This window comes from Sycon ciliatum, chromosome 7 (genome assembly GCF_964019385.1).
Source record: "Sycon ciliatum chromosome 7, ocSycCili1.1, whole genome shotgun sequence".
Lineage (NCBI taxonomy): Eukaryota > Metazoa > Porifera > Calcarea > Leucosolenida > Sycettidae > Sycon > Sycon ciliatum.
Genome location: NC_088649.1, coordinates 32,909,966 through 32,933,498, shown reverse-complemented (window position 1 = coordinate 32,933,498; position 23,533 = coordinate 32,909,966). Strand labels below are relative to the sequence as shown.

At 49.5% G+C, this 23,533-nt stretch overlaps 1 protein-coding gene across 1 annotated transcript; it reads right to left on the bottom strand.

The window, feature by feature from the left end:
* Positions 1 to 6,868: 6,868 nt before the first annotated feature.
* LOC135821858 (uncharacterized) lies at positions 6,869 to 10,927 on the bottom strand. Its single transcript, XM_065334857.1, has 2 exons — positions 10,795 to 10,927; positions 6,869 to 10,449 (listed from the first exon to the last, which is right to left on the bottom strand). The coding sequence occupies exons 1-2, from the start codon at positions 10,925 to 10,927 to the stop codon at positions 6,869 to 6,871; spliced, it is 3,714 nt and encodes a 1,237-aa protein (XP_065190929.1).
* Between the last annotated feature and the right edge of the window lie 12,606 nt (positions 10,928 to 23,533).

The following is a 23,533-nucleotide window of genomic DNA, read 5'->3' as shown; positions in this document are numbered from 1 at the left end:
TCAGTTTTGTGCTAGTTTGTTCACGTTTGACTGTTCAAAACCTGGTTTAGTTGGTGGACTCAATCGCATAACTTGTGCGCACAACTTCCATGTTACTGATTTTTTCCTTGGCTCACCATCCCATTCGCTGCATCCCGGCTTCCCTCGTTACAGGCCACGGGTTCCTAATTAACTGTGGGTTTCAATACGGCATGAAAAATCCTTCCGCTTCCAAAGCAGGACTTGAACATGGTACACTTTGTTTCTCAATCATGGTCTACTGGCTTTGGGCATTGCGACCTCAGGCAAGACCACCCACATGTCTTCTGGCCATGTCAGAGCGCAATGCCCTCGTAACATAAGTAACATACTGTATAGCAGGAAATTTTCGGACGGAAATATCTTCGGACAAAGTCGATTTTCGACCTTTCGTACGGATTTTATTTTCGCACAGTGCTTCATGCTAAATGCACGTGTTCGCATGTATAGTGTACATAACTTCACAGGGACAAATTTTAGAACGGAATTAATTTTAGTAAAAAAGAGGCTGTGTACGAAATCGTACGAAAATAAATTCCGTTCGAAAATTTCCTGCTATACAGTAGTCCGCCGCGTCTGATCCGTGCAAAAAAACTTGAAAGTTTCTGTAACAGTAAGAGTGCGAATGGTGCATGACAGCAGTAACTTGCCAGTGGTGCATGACAGCAGTAACTTACCAGCTCACTGTTAGGCTAAGGTCTGTCAGTGCAATGTGCACTCAGTTCATGTATGAAATGACCTTCTTGTTATAATAACAATGTCGAATCCAACAACGCCGTCCGTCTGTGCGTGCTGAACAGATACAGTCACCCAGTACACCATTCTCAGACTGACCATGTGTTCACAGTAGGGAAAACTAGATTGGATCTATATTTTCGGAAAATATTTGGACATAAATATTGGCAGGGGACAAAATATCTATTTGTTATCAGTTAGTGCAGCACGTATTGTGAGCTGCCTTTAGTGCTGAGCAAATTCAGCACAATATTGGTTTTGTGCCGTACAATACTTGCTCCTCAATTTGTTTCTGCTCCGTAATCGTTATCTCCATCTGGTGTTTGTCCTTTTGTCTTCATCCCTGCTATTCATCAGGGATTTGTATAACAATCCACTTACCAAATTACCACCCAATTTGTTTCGTAACACAGCTCAACTGTTCTATTTGTAAGTTCTACAGAAATATATTATAATGACTGGCCACTGGGGGTTACTACAGTGCAAAAGAGCTCAATGCCTTGTGACAGAATAAAATGAGCTGCTCCATCCGAGAAGGGGGCATATGTCATTTTGCATAGTTTCGAGAAACCCGTTTGAAAGTTGAGTGCAATTTTCCGCGAAATCCGCACACATTTGGAGATTTTTTTGCAGAACAGGGAATTTTGGCACCTGCACAAATAACATTATCTGGACAGCATACAAGAAGAGCTTTACATGGGTGCCAGTTTTGTGGAAATTGTCCGTGAATCCCTGAGTTATGAGAAGGTTCGGATCGCAGCTGAACATGCAGATCGCTGCTGTTTTGCTTTCTTCCTGGGTGCTGAAAAGCTTTTTGAAAGTTTGAGTTGTTTCCTTCAGATATACCGCAGTTGTTGTGAACCCTCTGGTTCTCTTAAGTATCAGGAACGAACGACCCCACACGGCACGAGGACAACTATTTATTCTCAACAGTATATTTCACTTCCATCGACTAACTAAACGACGAACAATGAATGAATGTAATGACCAACTGAATGAACAACACTAAAACCACTAGGTAGTTATAGCGTGAAAATGACAGCGTACATGAGAAAAGCATACACATACAACATACAACTACAGCGCACACAGCAAACCGCACATAGCGCATGTAGAGTATACTACGTTGTAAACATCAGCGGTACGGCGGAGTCGGGATACAGCTGCATTGAAACGAACACAATGTCACAAGCGAGAGGGCCTTTCACTCTCGAGAACTTGTCGTTTCACAACATTCTCCCCACCAAAGGGCTTCTCACCGCCGTACAACAACTCACAAGTCAAACGACCGGGGCTCTGACTACACGCCCAGAACGAGTCATCCGCTGCTGTGGGGGTGGCCAAGGTGGAATATTACCAGTGCTCACCATTTCTGCCAACTGAGCAATGGTCTGCGGACTCGCGCACTTCAGATCAAGCTCTAATGTTGGCTTCACGAGAGCACATACCGGAATGACTGCGGAGCTACCCAGGATCGTGATGGCGAACTTGTCCATCCGCTGTTGGCTTGATTCCGCACCGAACGGCTTCACTTCAACAGTCTCAACACCAAGCTTGCCGATCTGGGCTGTCACACACAACACAGTCACTGGGCCACTGCCTCGTGGGGCGGACGCTGGACCAGATTACCTACATTCGATCTCCGTGTTCCACACAGTCTCGCCGCTTACTTCTTCCGTGCTAACCAGTATCGCCCTTCTCGTTTCCTTATCTTCTACGCCTTGCGCTTCTACGTCTTGCGCCTCTAACTCTTGCGCCTCTACGTCTTGCGCCTCTACGTCTTGCGCCTCTACGTCTTGCGCCTCTACGTCTTGCGCCTCTACGTCTTGCGCCTCTACGTCTTGCGCCTCTACGTCTTGCGCCTCTACGTCTTGCGCCTCTACGTCTTGCGCCTCTACGTCTTGCGCCTCTACGTCTTGCGCCTCTACGTCTGGCGCCTCTACGTCTGGCGCCTCTACGTATTGCGCTTCTACGTCTTGCGCTTCTACGTCTTGCGCTTCTATGTCTTGCGCTTCTACGTCGTTCGGCCGAGACTCCAGCTGCTTCTGAGCGTCTCCGACCGATGTCGCCATGCACTGCACCGACCCAGTGGGCCTTGGAACTGATCCTCCCACTGGCTTCGAATACTCCTCTGACCGCTGCTTGTCTGTAAGCAAAGTCTTACACGCCTTGTCCGGCGTCCTTCCGGGCGAGGCAAGCAAATCTCGCTTTGCTTCCTCATAATATGTACTGACGGCGATGCGCTCGTCCATCTTCTTGAGCTTTTCGTTAAACTCTGTGCGGAGCGCACCCTCTTGCCGTCTAGCACTGCGCTCTTCAAACTCCTCGCTCTGTCGGAGCCTTTTCTCCACGTATTCGCTCAACCTATCGCCTTCAAATCCATACCGAATTCCGTTAGCGATAAAGGTGGCTCAATGATCCATAGTTCCTGTGCCATGCTCGCTTCGTATCCTGGCGTGGTCGCCAAATGTTGTGAACCCTCTGGTTCTCTTAAGTATCAGGAACGAACGACCCCACACGGCACGAGGACAACTATTTATTCTCAACAGTATATTTCACTTCCATCGACTAACTAAACGACGAACAATGAATGAATGTAATGACCAACTGAATGAACAACACTAAAACCACTAGGTAGTTATAGCGTGAAAATGACAGCGTACATGAGAAAAGCATACACATACAACATACAACTACAGCGCACACAGCAAACCGCACATAGCGCATGTAGAGTATACTACGTTGTAAACATCAGCGGTACGGCGGAGTCGGGATACAGCTGCATTGAAACGAACACAATGTCACAAGCGAGAGGGCCTTTCACTCTCGAGAACTTGTCGTTTCACAACATTCTCCCCACCAAAGGGCTTCTCACCGCCGTACAACAACTCACAAGTCAAACGACCGGGGCTCTGACTACACGCCCAGAACGAGTCATCCGCTGCTGTGGGGGTGGCCAAGGTGGAATATTACCAGTGCTCACCATTTCTGCCAACTGAGCAATGGTCTGCGGACTCGCGCACTTCAGATCAAGCTCTAATGTTGGCTTCACGAGAGCACATACCGGAATGACTGCGGAGCTACCCAGGATCGTGATGGCGAACTTGTCCATCCGCTGTTGGCTTGATTCCGCACCGAACGGCTTCACTTCAACAGTCTCAACACCAAGCTTGCCGATCTGGGCTGTCACACACAACACAGTCACTGGGCCACTGCCTCGTGGGGCGGACGCTGGACCAGATTACCTACATTCGATCTCCGTGTTCCACACAGTCTCGCCGCTTACTTCTTCCGTGCTAACCAGTATCGCCCTTCTCGTTTCCTTATCTTCTACGCCTTGCGCTTCTACGTCTTGCGCCTCTAACTCTTGCGCCTCTACGTCTTGCGCCTCTACGTCTTGCGCCTCTACGTCTTGCGCCTCTACGTCTTGCGCCTCTACGTCTTGCGCCTCTACGTCTTGCGCCTCTACGTCTTGCGCCTCTACGTCTTGCGCCTCTACGTCTTGCGCCTCTACGTCTTGCGCCTCTACGTCTTGCGCCTCTACGTCTGGCGCCTCTACGTCTGGCGCCTCTACGTATTGCGCTTCTACGTCTTGCGCTTCTACGTCTTGCGCTTCTATGTCTTGCGCTTCTACGTCGTTCGGCCGAGACTCCAGCTGCTTCTGAGCGTCTCCGACCGATGTCGCCATGCACTGCACCGACCCAGTGGGCCTTGGAACTGATCCTCCCACTGGCTTCGAATACTCCTCTGACCGCTGCTTGTCTGTAAGCAAAGTCTTACACGCCTTGTCCGGCGTCCTTCCGGGCGAGGCAAGCAAATCTCGCTTTGCTTCCTCATAATATGTACTGACGGCGATGCGCTCGTCCATCTTCTTGAGCTTTTCGTTAAACTCTGTGCGGAGCGCACCCTCTTGCCGTCTAGCACTGCGCTCTTCAAACTCCTCGCTCTGTCGGAGCCTTTTCTCCACGTATTCGCTCAACCTATCGCCTTCAAATCCATACCGAATTCCGTTAGCGATAAAGGTGGCTCAATGATCCATAGTTCCTGTGCCATGCTCGCTTCGTATCCTGGCGTGGTCGCCAAATGTTGTGAACCCTCTGGTTCTCTTAAGTATCAGGAACGAACGACCCCACACGGCACGAGGACAACTATTTATTCTCAACAGTATATTTCACTTCCATCGACTAACTAAACGACGAACAATGAATGAATGTAATGAACAACTGAATGAACAACACTAAAACCACTAGGTAGTTATAGCGTGAAAATGACAGCGTACATGAGAAAAGCATACACATACAACATACAACTACAGCGCACACAGCAAACCGCACATAGCGCATGTAGAGTATACTACGTTGTAAACATCAGCGGTACGGCGGAGTCGGGATACAGCTGCATTGAAACGAACACAATGTCACAAGCGAGAAGGCCTTTCACTCTCGAGAACTTGTCGTTTCAGATATACCGCAGATATACCGCAGTACTATAGTGTTAACCAGGCATTGGATCGTACCCATTGCATTGGATAATGGCGATGAGTTTTGGGCCAGAAGATGATACAGTGTAAGCGGTGTATGCTGGTGTTAGCGACCACTGTCTTTAGCGACCACCTGCTCTTAACGACCGTTTTTCCCTGCACCGGATACAGCGACCACCTGCCTTGTGCGACCAGCGACCGACTTTTTGTGCACCAGTGCCACAGGTGTGCGTGTGTGCGCGCGCGTGTGTGTGTGTGTGTGCCCACCTGATTGCAGCCAATGCCATTACCACTGCCACACCTGTGACCGCAGAGCATGCAGCTCTGGCTCCAAGCTCCGCACCATCTCATGCCCGACCTGCTCTCGGAAGTTCACACGTCTCCAGTACCGGGCTCAACACAAATGCAAGAAGTAACTCTGCCCTCCTTGCCTCTTTGAGGCACTGCATCACCTTTTTAGGTGGCAGTTTCAAGGTTTCAAGGTTTCAAGGTGCACGCGCGCATGCATGCGCACTAGAGTGTCTGGATAACTGTGCGTATGTGTGTTTTGTTTGTTTGAAGTTTTGTTGTGTGTATGCGTGCATGCATGTGGTTTAAATATATTATTTACAAGTTTGTCATCAGTTAGTGTAGCTCAAAGTATTGTCAGCTACTTTTAGTGCTGAACCCGTTCAGCCCAACAATTGTTCCCTGCCATGCAAAACCGGCTTGCTCGTCAATTTGTTTCTGGTCTATAATCGTCACTTTGTCTGTATCCCTGGCATTCCTCAGGAAGTTGCACAACACTAATCTCACTGAATTAGAACCGAATATGTTTACCTCCACTAACCTGGTGCAGTTGTAAGTCCTATAATAAGATGTTAGGACTGTATGAAGACTAGGAGTTGTCGTCGTTGTCATCGCATCGACAAGAGTTTTTTTTGTCTTTTATAAGGTTTTATTATTGCTATTGATGTAGCTCTGAGCTACTGATTAGAGCAGGAAAAAACTGGTCTCTACTCTAAGAAGAGACATGAAGAAGACTAGCGAAAAGCTGCTTGTAGAGCAACAAAATATAAAGTCGGCAAGTTCTTGCTGAGAACGGCGCTACATTCGGATCACTGGATCCATACTAGGCTCAAGCGATTCCTCAGGGGTCAGCGCGAAGGCAGAAATAGGCATGCGTGTACAGCCAGAAATGGACGTGCGTACACATAGGAGAGCAAGGGAAGCGCAACGCGAGCTGTAGCAGCCAGAAACGGATACATGCGCAGAAAGGGGAGCACACCGCGACATGCACGGCAGCCAGAAACGATACATGCACAGAAAGAGAGCACACCGCGACATGCATGGCAGCCAGAAATGGATACATGCGAAGAAAGGGGAGCACACCGCGACATGCACGGCAGCCAGAAACGGGTACATGCATACAACAGAGAGCAAGTAGAGCACACTGCTAGCTGCAGGACAGCCAGACATGGCTGGGTGCATACAAAAGGGAATCGCTTGGTGCCAAAAAAAGGGGGCACATAAATGATCACGACTGATGTTCGTGACACTCCCCACCAAGAAGAAAGGAGAGAAAATGAGCGAAAGAATAATTTGAGAAAAATCAGTACAGGAAAGAGGAAAGGAGAAATATGCTTACTGGTAGCGCTAGACGGCATCATCGTCAATGAGACTCTTCAGCGCAATTCTCTGCCTTGCTGCGGCAGCGCGCTGTGGACGAGATTTAGTAGAGTCTGTGACGGCATCAGGTTCTGAGGCCACATCTGCTGTAACACCGGCTGGTGGTGTCTCTGTCGCGCTCAGTTCCAGCGGATAGAGTAAGCTGAGTGGACGCTTCAGTGTGCGTCGATCAGCAGTGGTGACAGACGCCGACCGGATCTTGTCGTCTGCACTGACATGTATTTCACACACCTTGCCCAATCTCCAAGATGCTCGGGGAAGCTGGTCCTTTATCAACACAACTTCTCCAATTGCAGGTGTACGATGGAGGACAGAACGGCCTTGGCTGTGATGGGTGGTGTGTGTTGAGCGTAGACTCAGCAGGTAGTCATTGCACCACATGCGCCAAAACTCATGGAGGCGGTTCTGACCTTTCTTCCAACCGGCGAGTAACTCTTCGGCAGTGGTTGGAGTCGGGCGGAAGTCAGGGTCGTCACTTGTCTCCGGGAGATCAAAGAGGCCAGTGCTCTGGCTGGTGGAGAGGAAGTGACCAGGTGTCAGTACAGTACGGACATCTTCGTCGATGTAAACAAGTGGACGGGAATTCACAACTGCTTCTATCTCAGTGAGCAGCGTGCTGAGGTGTTGAAGACTGACTAGGGATCTGCCCAGTGCCTTCTTCATAGCTTTCTTCACTGTGCCCACAAGCCTCTCGTAGAATCCACCCATCCATGGTGCTGATTCCACTATGAATTGCCATTGGATATCATGACGGGCGAAGTGGGACCTGACGTCCTCATGGTGTAGAATATCGCGGAATGCGACTTCTAAAGCTGTGGCCGCTGCCTTGAATTGGGGCGCGTTGTCCGACACTATGAGTGCTGGGGTTCCACGTCGTGCAACAAATCTGCGGAAGGCTAGCAGAAATTCACTTGTAGTCATGTTGCTCACTGTTTCCAAATGCACTGCTCTGGTGGACATGCAGGAAAACAAACAGACCCAGACCTTTGTAGCAACTGGCTGGCCACGGACATATACTGGGCCAAAGAAATCAATTCCAGTGTGGCTGAAGGCTCTGGATGGCTTCACACGCGATGATGGCAAGGGGGCCATATCCGATTTGGCGAATGGGGGACCACTGTGATGCCGGCAAACCTGGCAAAGTCGCAGAGTGGATTTGACTGCCGCTCGTCCCTTCGGTACCCAGTACTTCAGTCGTAGGCTGGCGAGCGTGTGGTTCACACCGAAGTGAAACACTTTCTTGTGGCAGTCAGTGATGACGAGGCTGGCTACAGCTCTGGGTAGTAGGATCGGGAACTTGGCGTCATTGCACAGGTCTGCATTCTCCAGTCGTCCACGACACCGGATGATACCGTCTTCATCACTGAACAGGCCTAGCTTGCCGATCAGCTGATGAGGCTTGTTGGATGCCAAGCAGTCGACAACGTCTGGGTAGTGTCGCTGCTGCCAATGGCGTATCCAAAGCAGTTGTGCTTGTTCCGTTTCCCTGCTGCTGAGGGGGAGAAGCCCAGTCGCGGCCCCTCCCGGTAGCTTTGACTTGAGTCTGGACACAAAGCGGGCACACAAACCAGAGACACGTACTAAGGTGTAGAACGAACTAAACCGTGTTACATCAATATCAAATGGGGGTGTTTCATCACATCTTTTTTTTTGCTTGTGATGTGCATCGGGTTTTTTATTGTGTGGTTGCTGAGACTCTGGCACCTTTGAATCCGGAGGACCCTCCCCAAGGGCGATGGTGGCGTGCACGATTGGGCAATTTGATGGTAGATCAGCTAGAGGCTGCGTGAGGAGAGGCAGTCCGTGCCACCAGAGGATGTTGTCCAGTAGGAATGAGGTTGAGGCTCCTCGTGACGGTAGATCCGCTGGGTTGTGAGCTGAGCGAACATGACGGCACTGGAGATCGTTGACGGCGCGTATTGCGGTTACACGGTTGAGGACAAAGACTGGCAACTTGTCATTTGATTGTAGCCAGTGGAGAACGGTGGTCGAATCAGACCACAACACTGTGGAGCAGAAGGCCAAAGGAAGCTCCTGGCGTAAGTAGAGGATGACTCGGGCACCAAGTAGAGCTGCCATCAGCTCGAGGCGGGGGATGGAGCACGGCTTTACTGGCGCAACACGAGACTTGCTGTAGATGAGGTGAGATGCCCGCTCGTGGGCATTGTCGGTAACAAGATAGGCAGCTACGCCATAGGCTGCTTCGGACGCATCGCAGAAGACATGGAGCGCATGCGAGACATTGGGTGATGCGTTGCCGACGTACCGAGGGAAGGCTACAGTATGCGCTTCTTCTAAATCAATCGCAATACTCTGCCATCGATCCAAGATTTCAAGTGGAAGAGGGTCATCCCAGCCTACATCTAACTTCCACACGTCCTGGAGAAGTATCTTGGCGCGCACCAGAACAGGAGAAAGCAATCCAAGGGGATCGAAGAACTTGGCCACGGTTTGCAGTAGGTGACGTTTGGTTGCTATGACGGCATGAGTGGCAGCGACCTTTGTACAGTAGAGACTATCTTGACGGGTATCCCAAAGCATACCAAGGCACTTTTGTGTACCGGTTGAAGCGCAATCGAGTTCGGGAACGTGGTGAAGGAACTCTGGACTGTTGCTAGACCATTCTCGGGCATTCATCGATGCGGCTGAGAATAACTTCTTCGTTGCAGTGTACTTATGAAGGGCCTCATCAGGAGAGGTTGCGCCGATAAACAAGTTATCTACATAGATATTCCGAAGAAGTTCTTGCGCGTCTGGGACGTCGGCAATAGAGAGATGATGGCGAACAGTAGCTGCTAGAAGGAAGGGGCTACTGATCACCCCGAATGGCACACGACAGAAGCGGTAGACTACAAGATTCTCTGGTGAGGGTGGTTGATCAAGGTCCTTGACCCACAGAAAACGAGTGACGTCTCTGTCCGCTTTGCATAGGCTGAGTTGAAGGAAAGCTTTTTCTATGTCACTGGAAATGGCAATAGGCGAAAGGCGGAAACGCAGAAGGACTCCAGCGAGATCAGGGACGAGGTTCGGGCCAGCAGCTAGGCAGTCGTTCAGGCTGGGGTGGGAGCGTGAGAGCTTGGCGGAAGCATCGTAGACTATTCGGAGCTTTGTAGTCGTGTGTGAAGGCTTCTCTACGCAGTGGTGGGGTAGATAATGCACAGAATTCGAAGTGGGCCCAGGCGGTACTATCTCAATAATGCCTTTGGTCAACTGATCTTGCAGCACACTGTTGTACTGTTGAAGAAGAGTACGCTTTGACGTGACACGCTTCAAAAGGGAGGTCAGTCGGCCCAGTGCTAATCCGTAGTTGGATGGAAGTTCGTCGTGCAGGTCCCGCCACGGCCACTCGACAACATAGCGAGAGTCTTCGAAAGAGAGTGTGTGGAGGAATCGCTGAAGAACGATGTCTTCGTGGTCTGCGTTGTCTGGGACAGGGAACTCTTCCGCTGCCCAAAACCGCTGCAAGTCCATAGAGGGATCTCCATCGCTGTGACTGTGGACTGCAAGACATGATTGACCCTCCGACGTGGCCGGTGTAGGTACCGTACCTGTACAAATGAAGCCGAGGGAAGACTGCAGGAGGACAAGTCCCCCTGGAAGTTCCAAGCGGTCTGGACCCACAATATGGTAGTAGTGATCGAGGCCCACCAGTATGTCGATGGGCAATGAGCCTGAAGAAGAAGCTAGCGGTTCGGCAAGGGGCAAGGATTGCAAGACTGGATACCGCTTTGCCAATTCTACCCTCTGAATCGGTGCAGTTATTTCTGGTAACACACATGCTTTGAGGAGGTGCATAGAGCCATCATTGCACTGCACCCTAACTTCCACCTGGTCATATTCTGTTGTGTGTCGCTTGCTATTGCCAAAGGTTGCTAAAGAAATATACTGCTTACCGACTGTAGGCAGGTTGAGACGTGTTGCTAAGTGTGAAGTGACATACGTGCGATTTGCACCAGTGTCGAACAAGATTCTCGCATTGACAATGTGGCCATCGTGTGTTGAGCATGATGCTACGGCCGTTTGCATTACGACATGGCTACCACCGTTCGCTGTTAGTGTGTTGGCGTTAGGTGTGAAAACCTCCGCATGAGCGCTTAGGCTGGTTTGGGATGAGGCTGTGAATTTAGTCGGGCACAAACTGCGGTGATGGCCAGACGTTTTGCAATGATAGCAAGTGATTGTGCTAGTGCATTCACGTGTACTGTGCCGTGTACTGAAGCATTTGAGGCAACGACCTTTAGCTGCCTTCTGTCTGTCATTGATCGTGGTAACTTTGGTGCATTCGTCTGTATAATGTGCGGCCTTGCAAAATGCACAAGTAGGCTTTCGCCGAGACATTGCTTGTGCTGGTAATGAATGCCCAGAAGATGGAGATGGGGAAGGGGATGTGGCATGAGAGGCCTTGAAGCTGCTCGTGTCGTTGGGCTTCTTTGCAGGGCAAAGGCGATCTGCCGCTTCGTGTGCCGCAATGTACACTCCTAGAGCGTCTCTTAAGTCCTGGCAGGTCCATGGCGTTGGGCCCTTTTTTAGCTCAAGGGTTACAAGTGTGGCACGTGGAAGTTTGCTTGTCATGATGGAGATAATTACGCCTGAGTCAGTTTTCTCGCCGAGAGCATCAAGGCTACGCAAGTGAATTTCTAACTGGTCATACAACTTGCGTAACGAGGTCGTGGTGTTCGACGCGGAAGGTAAGTCGAGCATTGACGTGTAATGCGAATCCACCAGTACTTGTTTGGTGCCGAATCGGGCACGAAGGATATCCAGCGCAATGGTGTAGTTTGCGTTTGACAAAGGGAGGCCGGAGATGGCGTCATGGGCCAACCCAGTAACGTGGTCCTTGAGGTAGGTGAGTTTTTGTATCTCTGACAGTCCCGTGTTACTGTCAATCGAGGACATGAACATGTCATGGAACTCGCTCCATTTCAAAAAATCTCCAGAAAATTTGGAAATTTCAAATTTTGGTAATTTGACAGATGTTGATGTTGGAGTAGTACAAGGCTGAGATTGAGATTGTAGCGTGTTGAGGAGAGCGGTCTGTTGTTGTAGGAGCTGTGACTGTGTTTGAGTGATGGATTTATGTTGTTGTTGTGTGGTAGATAGCAGTTTTGTTGCGGTAGCGTGTAGTGATGCTGAGGCTAAGACATGCTGATCGTGCGAGCCTGGGTCGCTAGCGCCAGCTGGGTTTCCGATCGCGCTAGGCGATGACGTGTGTAACGTGCGTTTGATGGCAGTGATTGTGGAGCGTACAGATGATGAGCAATTTACACAATCCTCTAACTCAGCTTCAACATCTTCTTTAGAGATACCCAGATTCTCAGGAACCAAAATCTCAGCTAAACTACCACAAAAATCGTCATATGCTAATAAGGAAGATTCTAAAACACAGCACAAGAAACTTAGCTTTTGCAAGGTGTCCGGATCGGGAGAGGCAGTGTTGTAAACCACCAGTTCTCAATTGGGAAAGGCCTTCGCGCTTATGGCATTGTATTCGTTGAAATGTTGTATTTCGACTCCGCCGTACCGCTGATGTTGCTGCATGGCATACGCTATATGCGTTGTGTGCGTTTTGGTGTATACGCTGTTATGTCCAGTTTTATATGCTTATGTTTTGCATGTACGCTGTTTCTGCATGCTATAAATAGCTGGTGTTATTAGTGTTCATTGTTAATTATCAGATGAAGTGAAATATACTGTGTAAAGGAAAAGAGTTGTCCTCGTGCCGTGTGGTCGTACGATCCTGACAATTTAGAGAATCTTAGAGGGTTCATAACATTTGGCGACCACGCCAGGATAGGAGCGAGCATGGCAGAGCAACTACACAATTTGGAAGCCAGTTTTATCGCCAATGGAGTTCGGTTAGGATTAGAAGGCGAGTTGTTGATGGAACATGTGGAGCAGAGGCTCCAACAGTACGAGGATCGTGAGGAGCGCAGTGCCAGACGGCGAGAGGAGGCGCTCCGCACCGAGTTTGACAAAACACTAAAGGAGATTAACGAGCGCATCGCCAATGCGTATGAGGGTGATGGTAAAGCCGCGATGGGAGGTACAGAGGAAGCTCCCAGTAACAGCGGGGGGCGTCAACCGTTGATGAAAATCCCCTCATATGATGGAACGCAGCCATTGGAGCGTTATCTTGACCTGTTCGAGGACATCTGCTCCAAGAACGAGTTCGAAGAAAGCGAATGGCTGCTGCGACTGCGCATCGCGCTAGCGGGTAGCAAAGCGGAGAGGATATGTATTGGATGCAATAATTACGAGGAAGCGAAGCGAGAGTTGCTCGCCTCGCTCGGAAAGACTCCGGATAAAGCGTGGAAGACATTGCTGACAGGCAAGCAGCGGTCAGATGAGTCGTTTCACCAATACGTTGTCCGTGTTTGCCGAGAAGTAGAAGTGTGGGCCACACTCGCTATGACAGAAGATGGCGAGGTGGACACCAAGTATAGCGCCGATATAGGTAAAATGTCCCCGGTGCTGCAAGCAATGGCAAAGCAGGTAATCTTGGAGCAATGCGGACCTGAGATGAAGACGTACCTGGTCGAACGGCAGTGCTACGGGATGTCACTGCGCCAGGTACAGGAGCACGGCGCGTCTTACCAGGTCGCGCACGGACGACAGGGTGATACTGCCAGGAAGCCAGTAGAACGATCCGTGCCAAGGCCCACGGCGTCGGCACAGTGCATGGCGATATCGGTTGCAGATGCAGAGAAGCAGCTAAAGTCGCTGCCACTGGAAGGGAGAAAGGGTTTTCTGCAGCGAGAGAGACTCTGCTGGAACTGCCTTAAGTATGGCCATATGGCCAGAGAATGTCGGTCAGGCTCGAGATGCACGAAATGCCAGAGGAAACACCACCTGCTAATACATGAGGTGTTGGATAGAGCAGGTTACAGCCGGGAGAAACCGACTGAGATAGTTACGGAGAAGAATGTTGGGTCGTGCTGTCTACACTCGCCAAGTGTGCGGCTGATGACCGGAGTGGCACGAGTTGAGGGAAGAACTCGAAACGCGAAGGTTCGCGTGTTCCTGGACTCGGGTGCTGAGGCGTCATTCGTGACTGCAGCGTTGGTGTCAGCAATCGATGCAGAACACGTTGGGGTTGAAAATGTAGAGGTGAAGCCGTTCGGCGCGGAACCAACCCAACAGCGCATGGATAAGTACGCCATCACGATCCAGGGTAGCTCCGCTAGCATTCGGGTACGCGCGTTCGTGAAACCAACGCTTGAGATGGACCTGAAGTGCGCAAGTCCGCAGACCATTGCCCAGTGGCACAGTTGGGGAGTAGAGCTGAGTGACAAGCCTCAACAAGGGACATCAGACGAAATACATATGCTGATTGGTGCAGACTATATCAACGCGGTACTGCACAGCAAGAAGGAAGTTAATGGTGAGACGGTGTGGAACACAGAGATAGGTAATGTATTATCTGGTCCAGCGTCTGCACCAAGTCGAAACAGTCAGCCGGTGACCGTGTCATGTGTCACAGCCCACATTGAACAACTATGGCAGTTGGATGAACCTCCAGAACAACATCAGCACCTGCCATCTTTCCCGCTATGTCGCCAGGGCAGCGGGTACCAAGTGGGTCTCTTGTGGCGAAATGAGCGTCGCCCAACGGATAACTTTGCTCAAGCTAGAGTCATCGCAACGCGGCTTCTTGAAAAGCTGAAGAGAAATGGGAAGCGTGCGCTCTATGATGATGTGCTGATCAGGGAGTACCGCGAGCTTGGAGCAATTGAGCTGGAGCCATGTGAGAGCGATGCCGGGTACTATGTACCGCATCATGGTGTATTCCGCGAGCACGCTGCAACCACGAAGTTAAGAGTGGTGTTCAATGCCTCGGCGACGGCTCCAGATGGCAAGTCGTTGAACGACATGGTTGACCCTGGACCGTCGCTATTGCCGAGTCTCGCAGGTATGCTATTACGGTTCCGTGAATATAAGAGCGCGCTGCAAGCGGACATCCGCAAGGCTTTCTTCATGGTCGCGGTTAATCCCGAAGACCGTCCGTACCTGCGTTTCTTGTGGCCCGGGCGAAGCGACAGCGATGAACTGTTAACCTGGAGGCTAACGAAACTGCCATTTGGCGTAAACTGCTCGCCGTACATGCTCACTGCGGTGATTCAGCATCACTTGAAGGAGCTACGGGCGTTGTCTGCACCCAAAGAGCGAGATCGTATTGATCTCTTGCTCACGAGTTTCTACGTTGACGATTTGGTCTCTAGTGTGTCAAATGCCTCGGAAGCCAAGGAGATGCAAGAGTTCAGCGTGCGTGTGCTTACGGATGCTGGCATGGAGTTACGCAAGTGGCGAGGCAACGAAATCCCGTGCGATCCAGAGGCCGGAGATAAAGTCCTCGGTCTGAAATGGAAAACCAGTGATGACTTGCTCAGCATAGCAGCGCTAGGCGAGTCCGATAGGCCGTCTGTTTGGACCCGGCGATCCCTCCTCAAGTGTGTTGCATCAGTGTTTGATCCGCTAGGTCTAGCAGCACCGGCAGTTGTGCCGGGAAAGATACTGCTACAGCAAGCCTGGAAAGTCGGAGGCGACTGGGATGATATGTTGCCTGATGGCATCGCAGCCGCATGTGCGCAATGGTGGGGAGAGTTGGCCGAAGTGGTGAGCATTGACATACCACGTTGGATTTGCTGCAATCTTGACACGCCGATTGCGCTTCATGCCTTCGCGGATGCCAGTGAGAAAGCGTTTGGATGTTGTTTGTATGCAGTCGTCAATGGACAGTCGCACTTGGTATTTGCCAAGGCCAAAGTGTCACCTGTGTCTCCGCCCACGTTAGCCCGCCTTGAGTTACAAGCAGTATGTTTAGCGGCTCGCTACGCTGAGTTTGTGGTGAAGGAGCTGCGTGTTACCGTCACGCAAGTCTATGGCTGGACTGACAGTCTCACTACCGTTCATTGGATCAGTAATCCATCGTACAAATGGAAAACATTTGTGGCTAACCGCGTCAGTCAAGTCCAAGAGATATCGAAGAAGGTCGGCATTGTGTGGAACCATTGCCCGGGCCTTCACAACCCAGCAGATTTACCGTCGCGTGGGAGTAGTGCACAGCAGATCCGTAGTCCGTTCTGGAGGGGCGGACCAACCTGGATCACGGAGCCCAATGACTGGCCCACCGCATCCTCAACCGCAGCTACAGATGAGTCCAGTGTAGAAGTACGAGTGTCAGCCACCACCTGTAGTCGAGAATCTGATAAGGAATGGTGGCTCCGATTCAGTAAATGGTCGAGGGCACAGGGCATGGTGACTCGGATGTTGCAGTGGAAGCACACTGAGCCTCGTGCTGAACTCTATTTTGCAGCAGACAACGTATTGTACCGCATCGTTCAAGCCGCATGTTTCGCTGAGGATCTTGAGCTGATTAAGCAAGGTCAACCAGTGAAGCCCGGGTCGAAGGTGTATCAGCTTGCACCGTTTCTGGATGAACATGGAGTGCTCAGAGCCGGGGGACGACTTCAGCACAGCGAGTTGGCGTATGGAGCCAAGCACCCAGTCCTGTTAGGCAAACATCATCTGACCGATTTGCTGTTGGAGAAAATGCATGTTGAAAGGATGCACCAAGGTGTAGAAGGAGTCTTGTCGTTTATCCGTCAGAAATTCTGGATTATCGGTGGTCGGCGAGCGCTACGCAACATTACTCAGCGATGTGTTACATGCCGCCGCTACAAGGCTAAGGCTGCCTCAGAAGTCTGCCCGCCGCTGCCAGAAGACCGAGTTGTTCACGAGAGGCCGTTCGCAACTACCGGCATCGACTATGCTGGTCCGTTGTACGTGCGCCGTGGTGAGTCATCTCCGAAGGTATGGATAGCATTGTTTGTGTGTGCCACCACCAGAGCAGTTCACTTGGAGGTGGTCGATAGTTTAAGTACCGAGTCATTCTTGATGGCATTTCGGAAGTTTGTCGCGAGACGTAGTTTGCCGTCTCGGATCAGGTCTGACAACGCTACAACGTTCAAGGCGGCATCTGACAAACTGAGTGTGCCATGGATGTTCAATCCTCCAGCTGCACCATGGCATGGAGGCTTCTATGAGCGAATGGTTGGTACAGTGAAGAGTGCCTTGAAAAAGGTAATGGGAACAGCGTTTCTGAAGGTTCAGGAGCTTGAGACCATCTTGTATGAGGTTGAAGCAGTGGTGAATAGTCGTCCGTTAACTTATGTGTCTGATAGCCTGGATGAGCCACCAGTAACCCCTGCAATGATGATGGGTAACATTTGGATGTCGTCAGCGAAGCCAGCAGGTACCCCGGACGCTACGCGTATGTCAGCGAGATTGCGTTACCTCAGTCAGACACTGAAGCATGTCAAGAATCGTTGGGAGGTGGAGTACCTAAGTCAGCTGAACAAGCACCAACAGACCATGTCGCGCCCTTTAGCTGTGGGTGATGTTGTCTTTGTTCTCGATGATACCAAGCGCAAACAGTTCTGGCGTTTGGGACGGATCATCGAGTTATTCCCTGGTCGAGATGGCAAGCGTCGTGTTGCCAAGGTTAAGTTGAGTACCAGTACCCTGTTGAGGCCGATCCAAAGGTTAGTGCCATTAGAAGTATCGTCACAGGACGTGGCTCCTGGGCTTGCCGATACCGCTCAACCTGCTATCGTCCCTCAGCAGCCAGCGTATGAACCGCCAGCACCGTTACCACCACCACGGCAGCAGGAGATGACGCGTTCTGGGCGCGTAGTCAGAGCCCCGGATCGTTTTTGACTTGTGTGCATTGTTGTACGGCGGTGAGAAGCCCTTTGGTGGGGAGAATGTTGTAAACCACCAGTTCTCAATTGGGAAAGGCCTTCGCGCTTATGGCATTGTATTCGTTGAAATGTTGTATTTCGACTCCGCCGTACCGCTGATGTTGCTGCATGGCATACGCTATATGCGTTGTGTGCGTTTTGGTGTATACGCTGTTATGTCCAGTTTTATATGCTTATGTTTTGCATGTACGCTGTTTCTGCATGCTATAAATAGCTGGTGTTATTAGTGTTCATTGTTAATTATCAGATGAAGTGAAATATACTGTGTAAAGGAAAAGAGTTGTCCTCGTGCCGTGTGGTCGTACGATCCTGACAATTTAGAGAATCTTAGAGGGTTCATAACAGGCAGGTTCGATGGTCTGGAGCAGGGCAGAGGCTTCCTTGATGTCTCTCTGAATGGCCACTTGCTGCACATGCACCTGCCTACGTCTGAGGAACAAAGTCCCGACGGGCGTCTTATCCTTCTTCGCTGGCATCTACTTAGTAGGGTTTTGGCACCAGTTTGTCGTCGTTGTCATCGCATCGACAAGAGTTTTTTTTGTCTTTTATAAGGTTTTATTATTGCTATTGATGTAGCTCTGAGCTACTGATTAGAGCAGGAAAAAACTGGTCTCTACTCTAAGAAGAGACATGAAGAAGACTAGCGAAAAGCTGCTTGTAGAGCAACAAAATATAAAGTCGGCAAGTTCTTGCTGAGAACGGCGCTACATTCGGATCACTGGATCCATACTAGGCTCAAGCGATTCCTCAGGGGTCAGCGCGAAGGCAGAAATAGGCATGCGTGTACAGCCAGAAATGGACGTGCGTACACATAGGAGAGCAAGGGAAGCGCAACGCGAGCTGTAGCAGCCAGAAACGGATACATGCGCAGAAAGGGGAGCACACCGCGACATGCACGGCAGCCAGAAACGATACATGCACAGAAAGAGAGCACACCGCGACATGCATGGCAGCCAGAAATGGATACATGCGAAGAAAGGGGAGCACACCGCGACATGCACGGCAGCCAGAAACGGGTACATGCATACAACAGAGAGCAAGTAGAGCACACTGCTAGCTGCAGGACAGCCAGACATGGCTGGGTGCATACAAAAGGGAATCGCTTGGTGCCAAAAAAAGGGGGCACATAAATGATCACGACTGATGTTCGTGACAGGAGTCACTACAGTGCAGGAGGGCTCAACGCCTTGTAACAGAATATAATGTGCCACTCCATCCGTAAAGGGGGCATATGTCATTTTGCCGAGTTTCAAGAAAACCCGTTTCAAAATTGAGTGCAATTTTTCACGAAATCCAAGTACATCGCCAGTGTTTTGGAGATTTTTCACGAAATCCGAGTACATCACCAGTGTTTTGGAGATTTTTCACGAAATCCGAGTACATCGCCAGTGTTTTGGAGATTTTTCACGAAATCCGAGTACATCGCCAGTGTTTTGGAGATTTTTCACGAAATCCGAGTACATCACCAGTGTTTTGTAGATTTTTCACAGAACAGGGGAAATTCTGCACCTGCACAAATAACATTATCTGGACAGCATACAAGAAGAGCTTTACATGGGTGCCAGTTTTGTAGAAATTTTCCGTCAATTTTCCCTGAGTTATGAGAAGTTTCGGATCGCAGCTGAACATGCAGATCGCTGCTGTTTTGCTTTCTTCCTGGGTGCTGAAAAGCTTTTTGAAAGTTTGAGTTGTTTCCTTCAGATGTGCCGCAGCACTATAGTGTTAACTAGGCATCGGATAAGGCTTGTGCCTCCGTTATGGTTGGATGCCGCCGAGGTTACCAACTCATTGCTGTTGCGAACGGGACAATGGTATTGACCATGCCTTGTCATGTCCCCTTGGTGGTTTTACCATTATCCGCCATAATGAGATCCGGGATATGACAGCCTCTCTCCTTGAAGAGACCTGTCACAATGTCTCCATTGAGCCACTGCTGCAGCCACTCACTGGAGAGAGAATGAGATACAGGTCTGCTATCGTGGAGGAGCGTGCGTGGCTTGATGTAGCGGTCAGTGGTTTGTGGGGCAGTCGTTTTGAGCGTACTTTACTTGATATACGGGTTTTAATCCTCATGCACGCTCAAATTGATCTGCAACACACACCACTGTCTATCAGCGCCATGAAAAAGAAAAGCGACGATGCTATGAAGAGAGGGTGAGAGAGGTGGAGCATGCGACGTTCATGCCTGTTGTGCTGTCGGCAAGTGATGGCATGGGAAGAGCAGCGACATCACTCTATCGCCAAATCGCGTTATTGAGAGCGGAAAGGAGGAAGGAGCAGTACTCCCACGTAATATCTTACATCAGATGCCGTCTATCATTTGCCCTGTTGCGATCATGCATCATGTGTTTGCGGGGTTCACTGGGTCTTTTCCGTGAGCGATCGGTTCGGCATCCGGAGTCTGCTGAGCTGGTTGTTGCTGAGGCCCAGGTTGCTTGCATATGAGAATCTATAAATTGCAGCAGCTTATTTTTATTATAAATAGCGGACGTGGACATTTTTCAGGCTACGTTTTATTATTGTTATTATTATTGAAAAGCTTTCCTTTTGATCTTGTCTCTTAGTGTTGTGACCTTTCCACATTGTGTTGCATTGTTTAAAAACAACAAAAAACAGGCATTGGATTGTATCCATAACTGCCGAAATCACGAAGGCATCTGGGCTTAACCTTCATTCCATGTTGACTTTTTTCCTACACTCTTTTCCGTGAGCGATCGGTTCGGCATCCGGAGTCTGCTGAGCTGGTTGTTGCTGAGGCCCAGGTTGCTTGCATATGAGAATCTATAAATTGCAGCAGCTTATTTTTATTATAAATAGCGGACGTGGACATTTTTCAGGCTACGTTTTATTATTGTTATTATTATTGAAAAGCTTTCCTTTTGATCTTGTCTCTTAGTGTTGTGACCTTTCCACATTGTGTTGCATTGTTTAAAAACAACAAAAAACAGGCATTGGATTGTATCCATAACTGCCGAAATCACGAAGGCATCTGGGCTTAACCTTCATTCCATGTTGACTTTTTTCCTACACTCCCAGTATATTGGGTTTTGGACCCCAGGAACGTATTGGGTGGTATTCTTGCAAACTCTCCATTGTAAATATTTTTTTGCTGTGTTACCTTCCCATAGACCAATGCTTTGACCAAACTGCATTTGTTGACAGCTCTGAAGTTTGTCGGGATTATTTGCAAGTTTGAGAGAATACATGGAACGAGGGATTACGGCTGTAGCAGAACATTTTCTTGTAGGGCCTCATACTTCAGTGGATGTCATCCATGTATTCGTCGACCATGGAGATAAATACCAAAACTATCGCCATTGTTGCAGTTCCCTCTGTGCTATGTTACTGTGGCCAGTGTGGAGGTGTGGTAGAACCCTCCCTCCCCCATTGGAAAAATACTTGATCCGCAGCTGACTAATAACAGCTTTCGACCAATAGAAAATGTCCACCCAACTACTTTCTGAAGAAAAACAAATGCATAAATATCTCCAAACCTGAAAAGCATGACAGAAATCCAATTTTCTGCTGCATTTCTCTCACATTTTTTCAGGTTTTTGGCCTCAAATTCCCTTATGAAGCTTCCAGAGAACATATTTGCACAACAAGGAAGGTTATTCAGGCTGTAAGTCAACCACCAAAATTTAAATAACGAAGCATTTTGCAGATAGCAAATTAAGAACGTGTTCTAATATTAATATAGTTACAAGGAATACCAATTGTAATGTTAGTAGGAATTCCTACATGTCCCATATGGCCTACGTCCTCCACGTCATTAAAATGGTCGCATCGCACATCGCAATGTTTGTGACATGGCTCGTCTTAGTCAGACTGCCGGAATCGCTGTTTTCTGTGTTCGAACACTGGTGCGACCCTTGCTGCGCAATGTCTACTTGTTACTGAAGCCTTGGTGGTCTCTGACTTTGTCGGAGCTCTCATCCGCACCAAGCAAATTCACCGCGCTCCGCACTATTCCGTCCCAGAGCGCATTTCGTTTTCTGGAGTTCGTGCTGTCCCACATCATTCGCGTGGGCATTTATCAAGACTGCTTACCCTATCCCGCTGGAAGGTCGTAACAGTGTACTTGAATAATGCTAGCTTGCTTTCATCGCCCGCCACCTGGAGGCCACTTTTTCGGTGGTTCTTTTTTTTTGATCACACCGCAAAAAAATGCGATGATCGCAGCTCAGCCCAAACGTGGCAAATAATGAACAATCCTTGTCCCCGATCGTGGTTTATTGCAGAATCAAAAAGTCTGTCATTGCACAAGTTACACTGAAATAGCACCAAATGCCTGAAAATGCTTGCAATTGGCTTCAATTTTGGAATTTTTTCCAGGGGGAGGATAGTGAAGAGCCCTTGTCCCTGATCATAGCGTCTACTTGGTCTGTTGCAGAATCAAAAAGTCTTTCATTGTAGTTACACTGAAATGGCACCAAATGCCCGGAAATGCTTGCATTTGGCTTCAATTTTTGAAATTTTCCCTGCGGGAGGGCCCCACACCCTCCTTCCATGGCCGCCCCACCTCTAAAGTCGGTGCGACGGGCCTGAACGGACAGAGAGTCAGGCAGGGAAAGAGAAACCAGAGTACTTGTAGCTTGTCGGCACGGTGCTCTTAATTTCTGCCCAGCTGAAGTAAAATCTGTGTCCATTATTTTTGTGTAGTATTCCATCTGCGTCATTTATGGTGTCACCCACAGGGTAGGCGATGGCATTGAGCACACGTCAGATTTTAGTCTTGAAAGTGATTTCAGCCAAAATAACACTGCAGCTACTTGGTAGCATGATTCTCCCACGCTATTATCATAAGAACACCAAACCAGCATGCCATCCATGCAACAGTCATGACAAACAAAAGTACAAAATAATGCATGAGAAAGTAGCTTACGTGAGATCGCTGAAGAAATAGACATTAACCAACGGAATCAGATGCGACATATCTCACGGAATGTGGGGTGCTGTGCCGCAAGGCGGACTCGATGACACTGCTGGGAGCGGCGTGAGTGACAGCACTCATTAACAAACCAGCCCGTGTCCTGAAATTGAATGGGAAACTTCAAGTCCCGAGAAAGTTGTTGGTTTCTGTTGTTCTGCCATCTTCATAACACCGGGCAGATAAAATAGCGTGCTCATCTTAGTAGTAGCTCTCGTGAGAGGTTTGGTCATTCTCAGTCGGGCCGTGGCGAGGTCGCGACGAAGAGTGTAATCGAATTCCTTTCTACTTTAGGTCGGACCCTAGAGCACTAAAATCAAATGGTGAAATGAAGACGAACTCAGGATTGTCGATGGTGAGCTGGATAGTTAGACGCTTGGTGTTGCCTAGCTAAGGACGCACCACTTACCATTCGCGAATACGGCACATAATACAAGGCCAAGGGAGAGGGGAGGGGAGGGGAGTTTTTTCTTTTTTTCCACATTGCACTTACCTACGGAAGAAGGGGAGATAAAACGAAGACAAAACAAAAAAATAAAACAATGGGTGTGTAGGCGCCACATCAGCTGAGCTGGTGAGATGCAGTGGACTCCCCTGCCCAAGTGTCTAGGAATTGGCGTACACAGCAAGCACCATGGGAGAGGGGGGTGGCGAGAGGAATGGCGGAAAGAGAGAGAGAGAGAAAGAGAGAGAGAGAGAGAGAGAGAGAGAGAGAGAGAGAGAGAGAGAGAGAGAGACAGAGACAGAGACAGAGACAGAGACAGAGAGAGAGAGAGAGAGAGAGAGAGAGAGAGAGAGAGAGAGAGAGAGAGAGAGAGAGAGGGGGAGAGAAAGAGAGATAGAGATAGAGATAGAGAGAGAGAGAGGGAGAGAGAGAGTGCACAAGAGAGAAGAGAGAGAGAGAAAGAGAGAGAGAGATGGGCAAGTGAGGGAAAGAGAGAG

Coding starts and splice junctions, on each gene's coding strand:
- LOC135821858 (XM_065334857.1), bottom strand. CDS start 10,927: ATGCAAACGGCCGTAGCATCATGCTCAACACACGATGGCCACATTGTC. Junction 10,450..10,794: donor TCTCAACCTGCCTACAGTCG/GTAAGCAGTATA, acceptor TCATTTGTACAG/GTACGGTACCTACACCGGCC.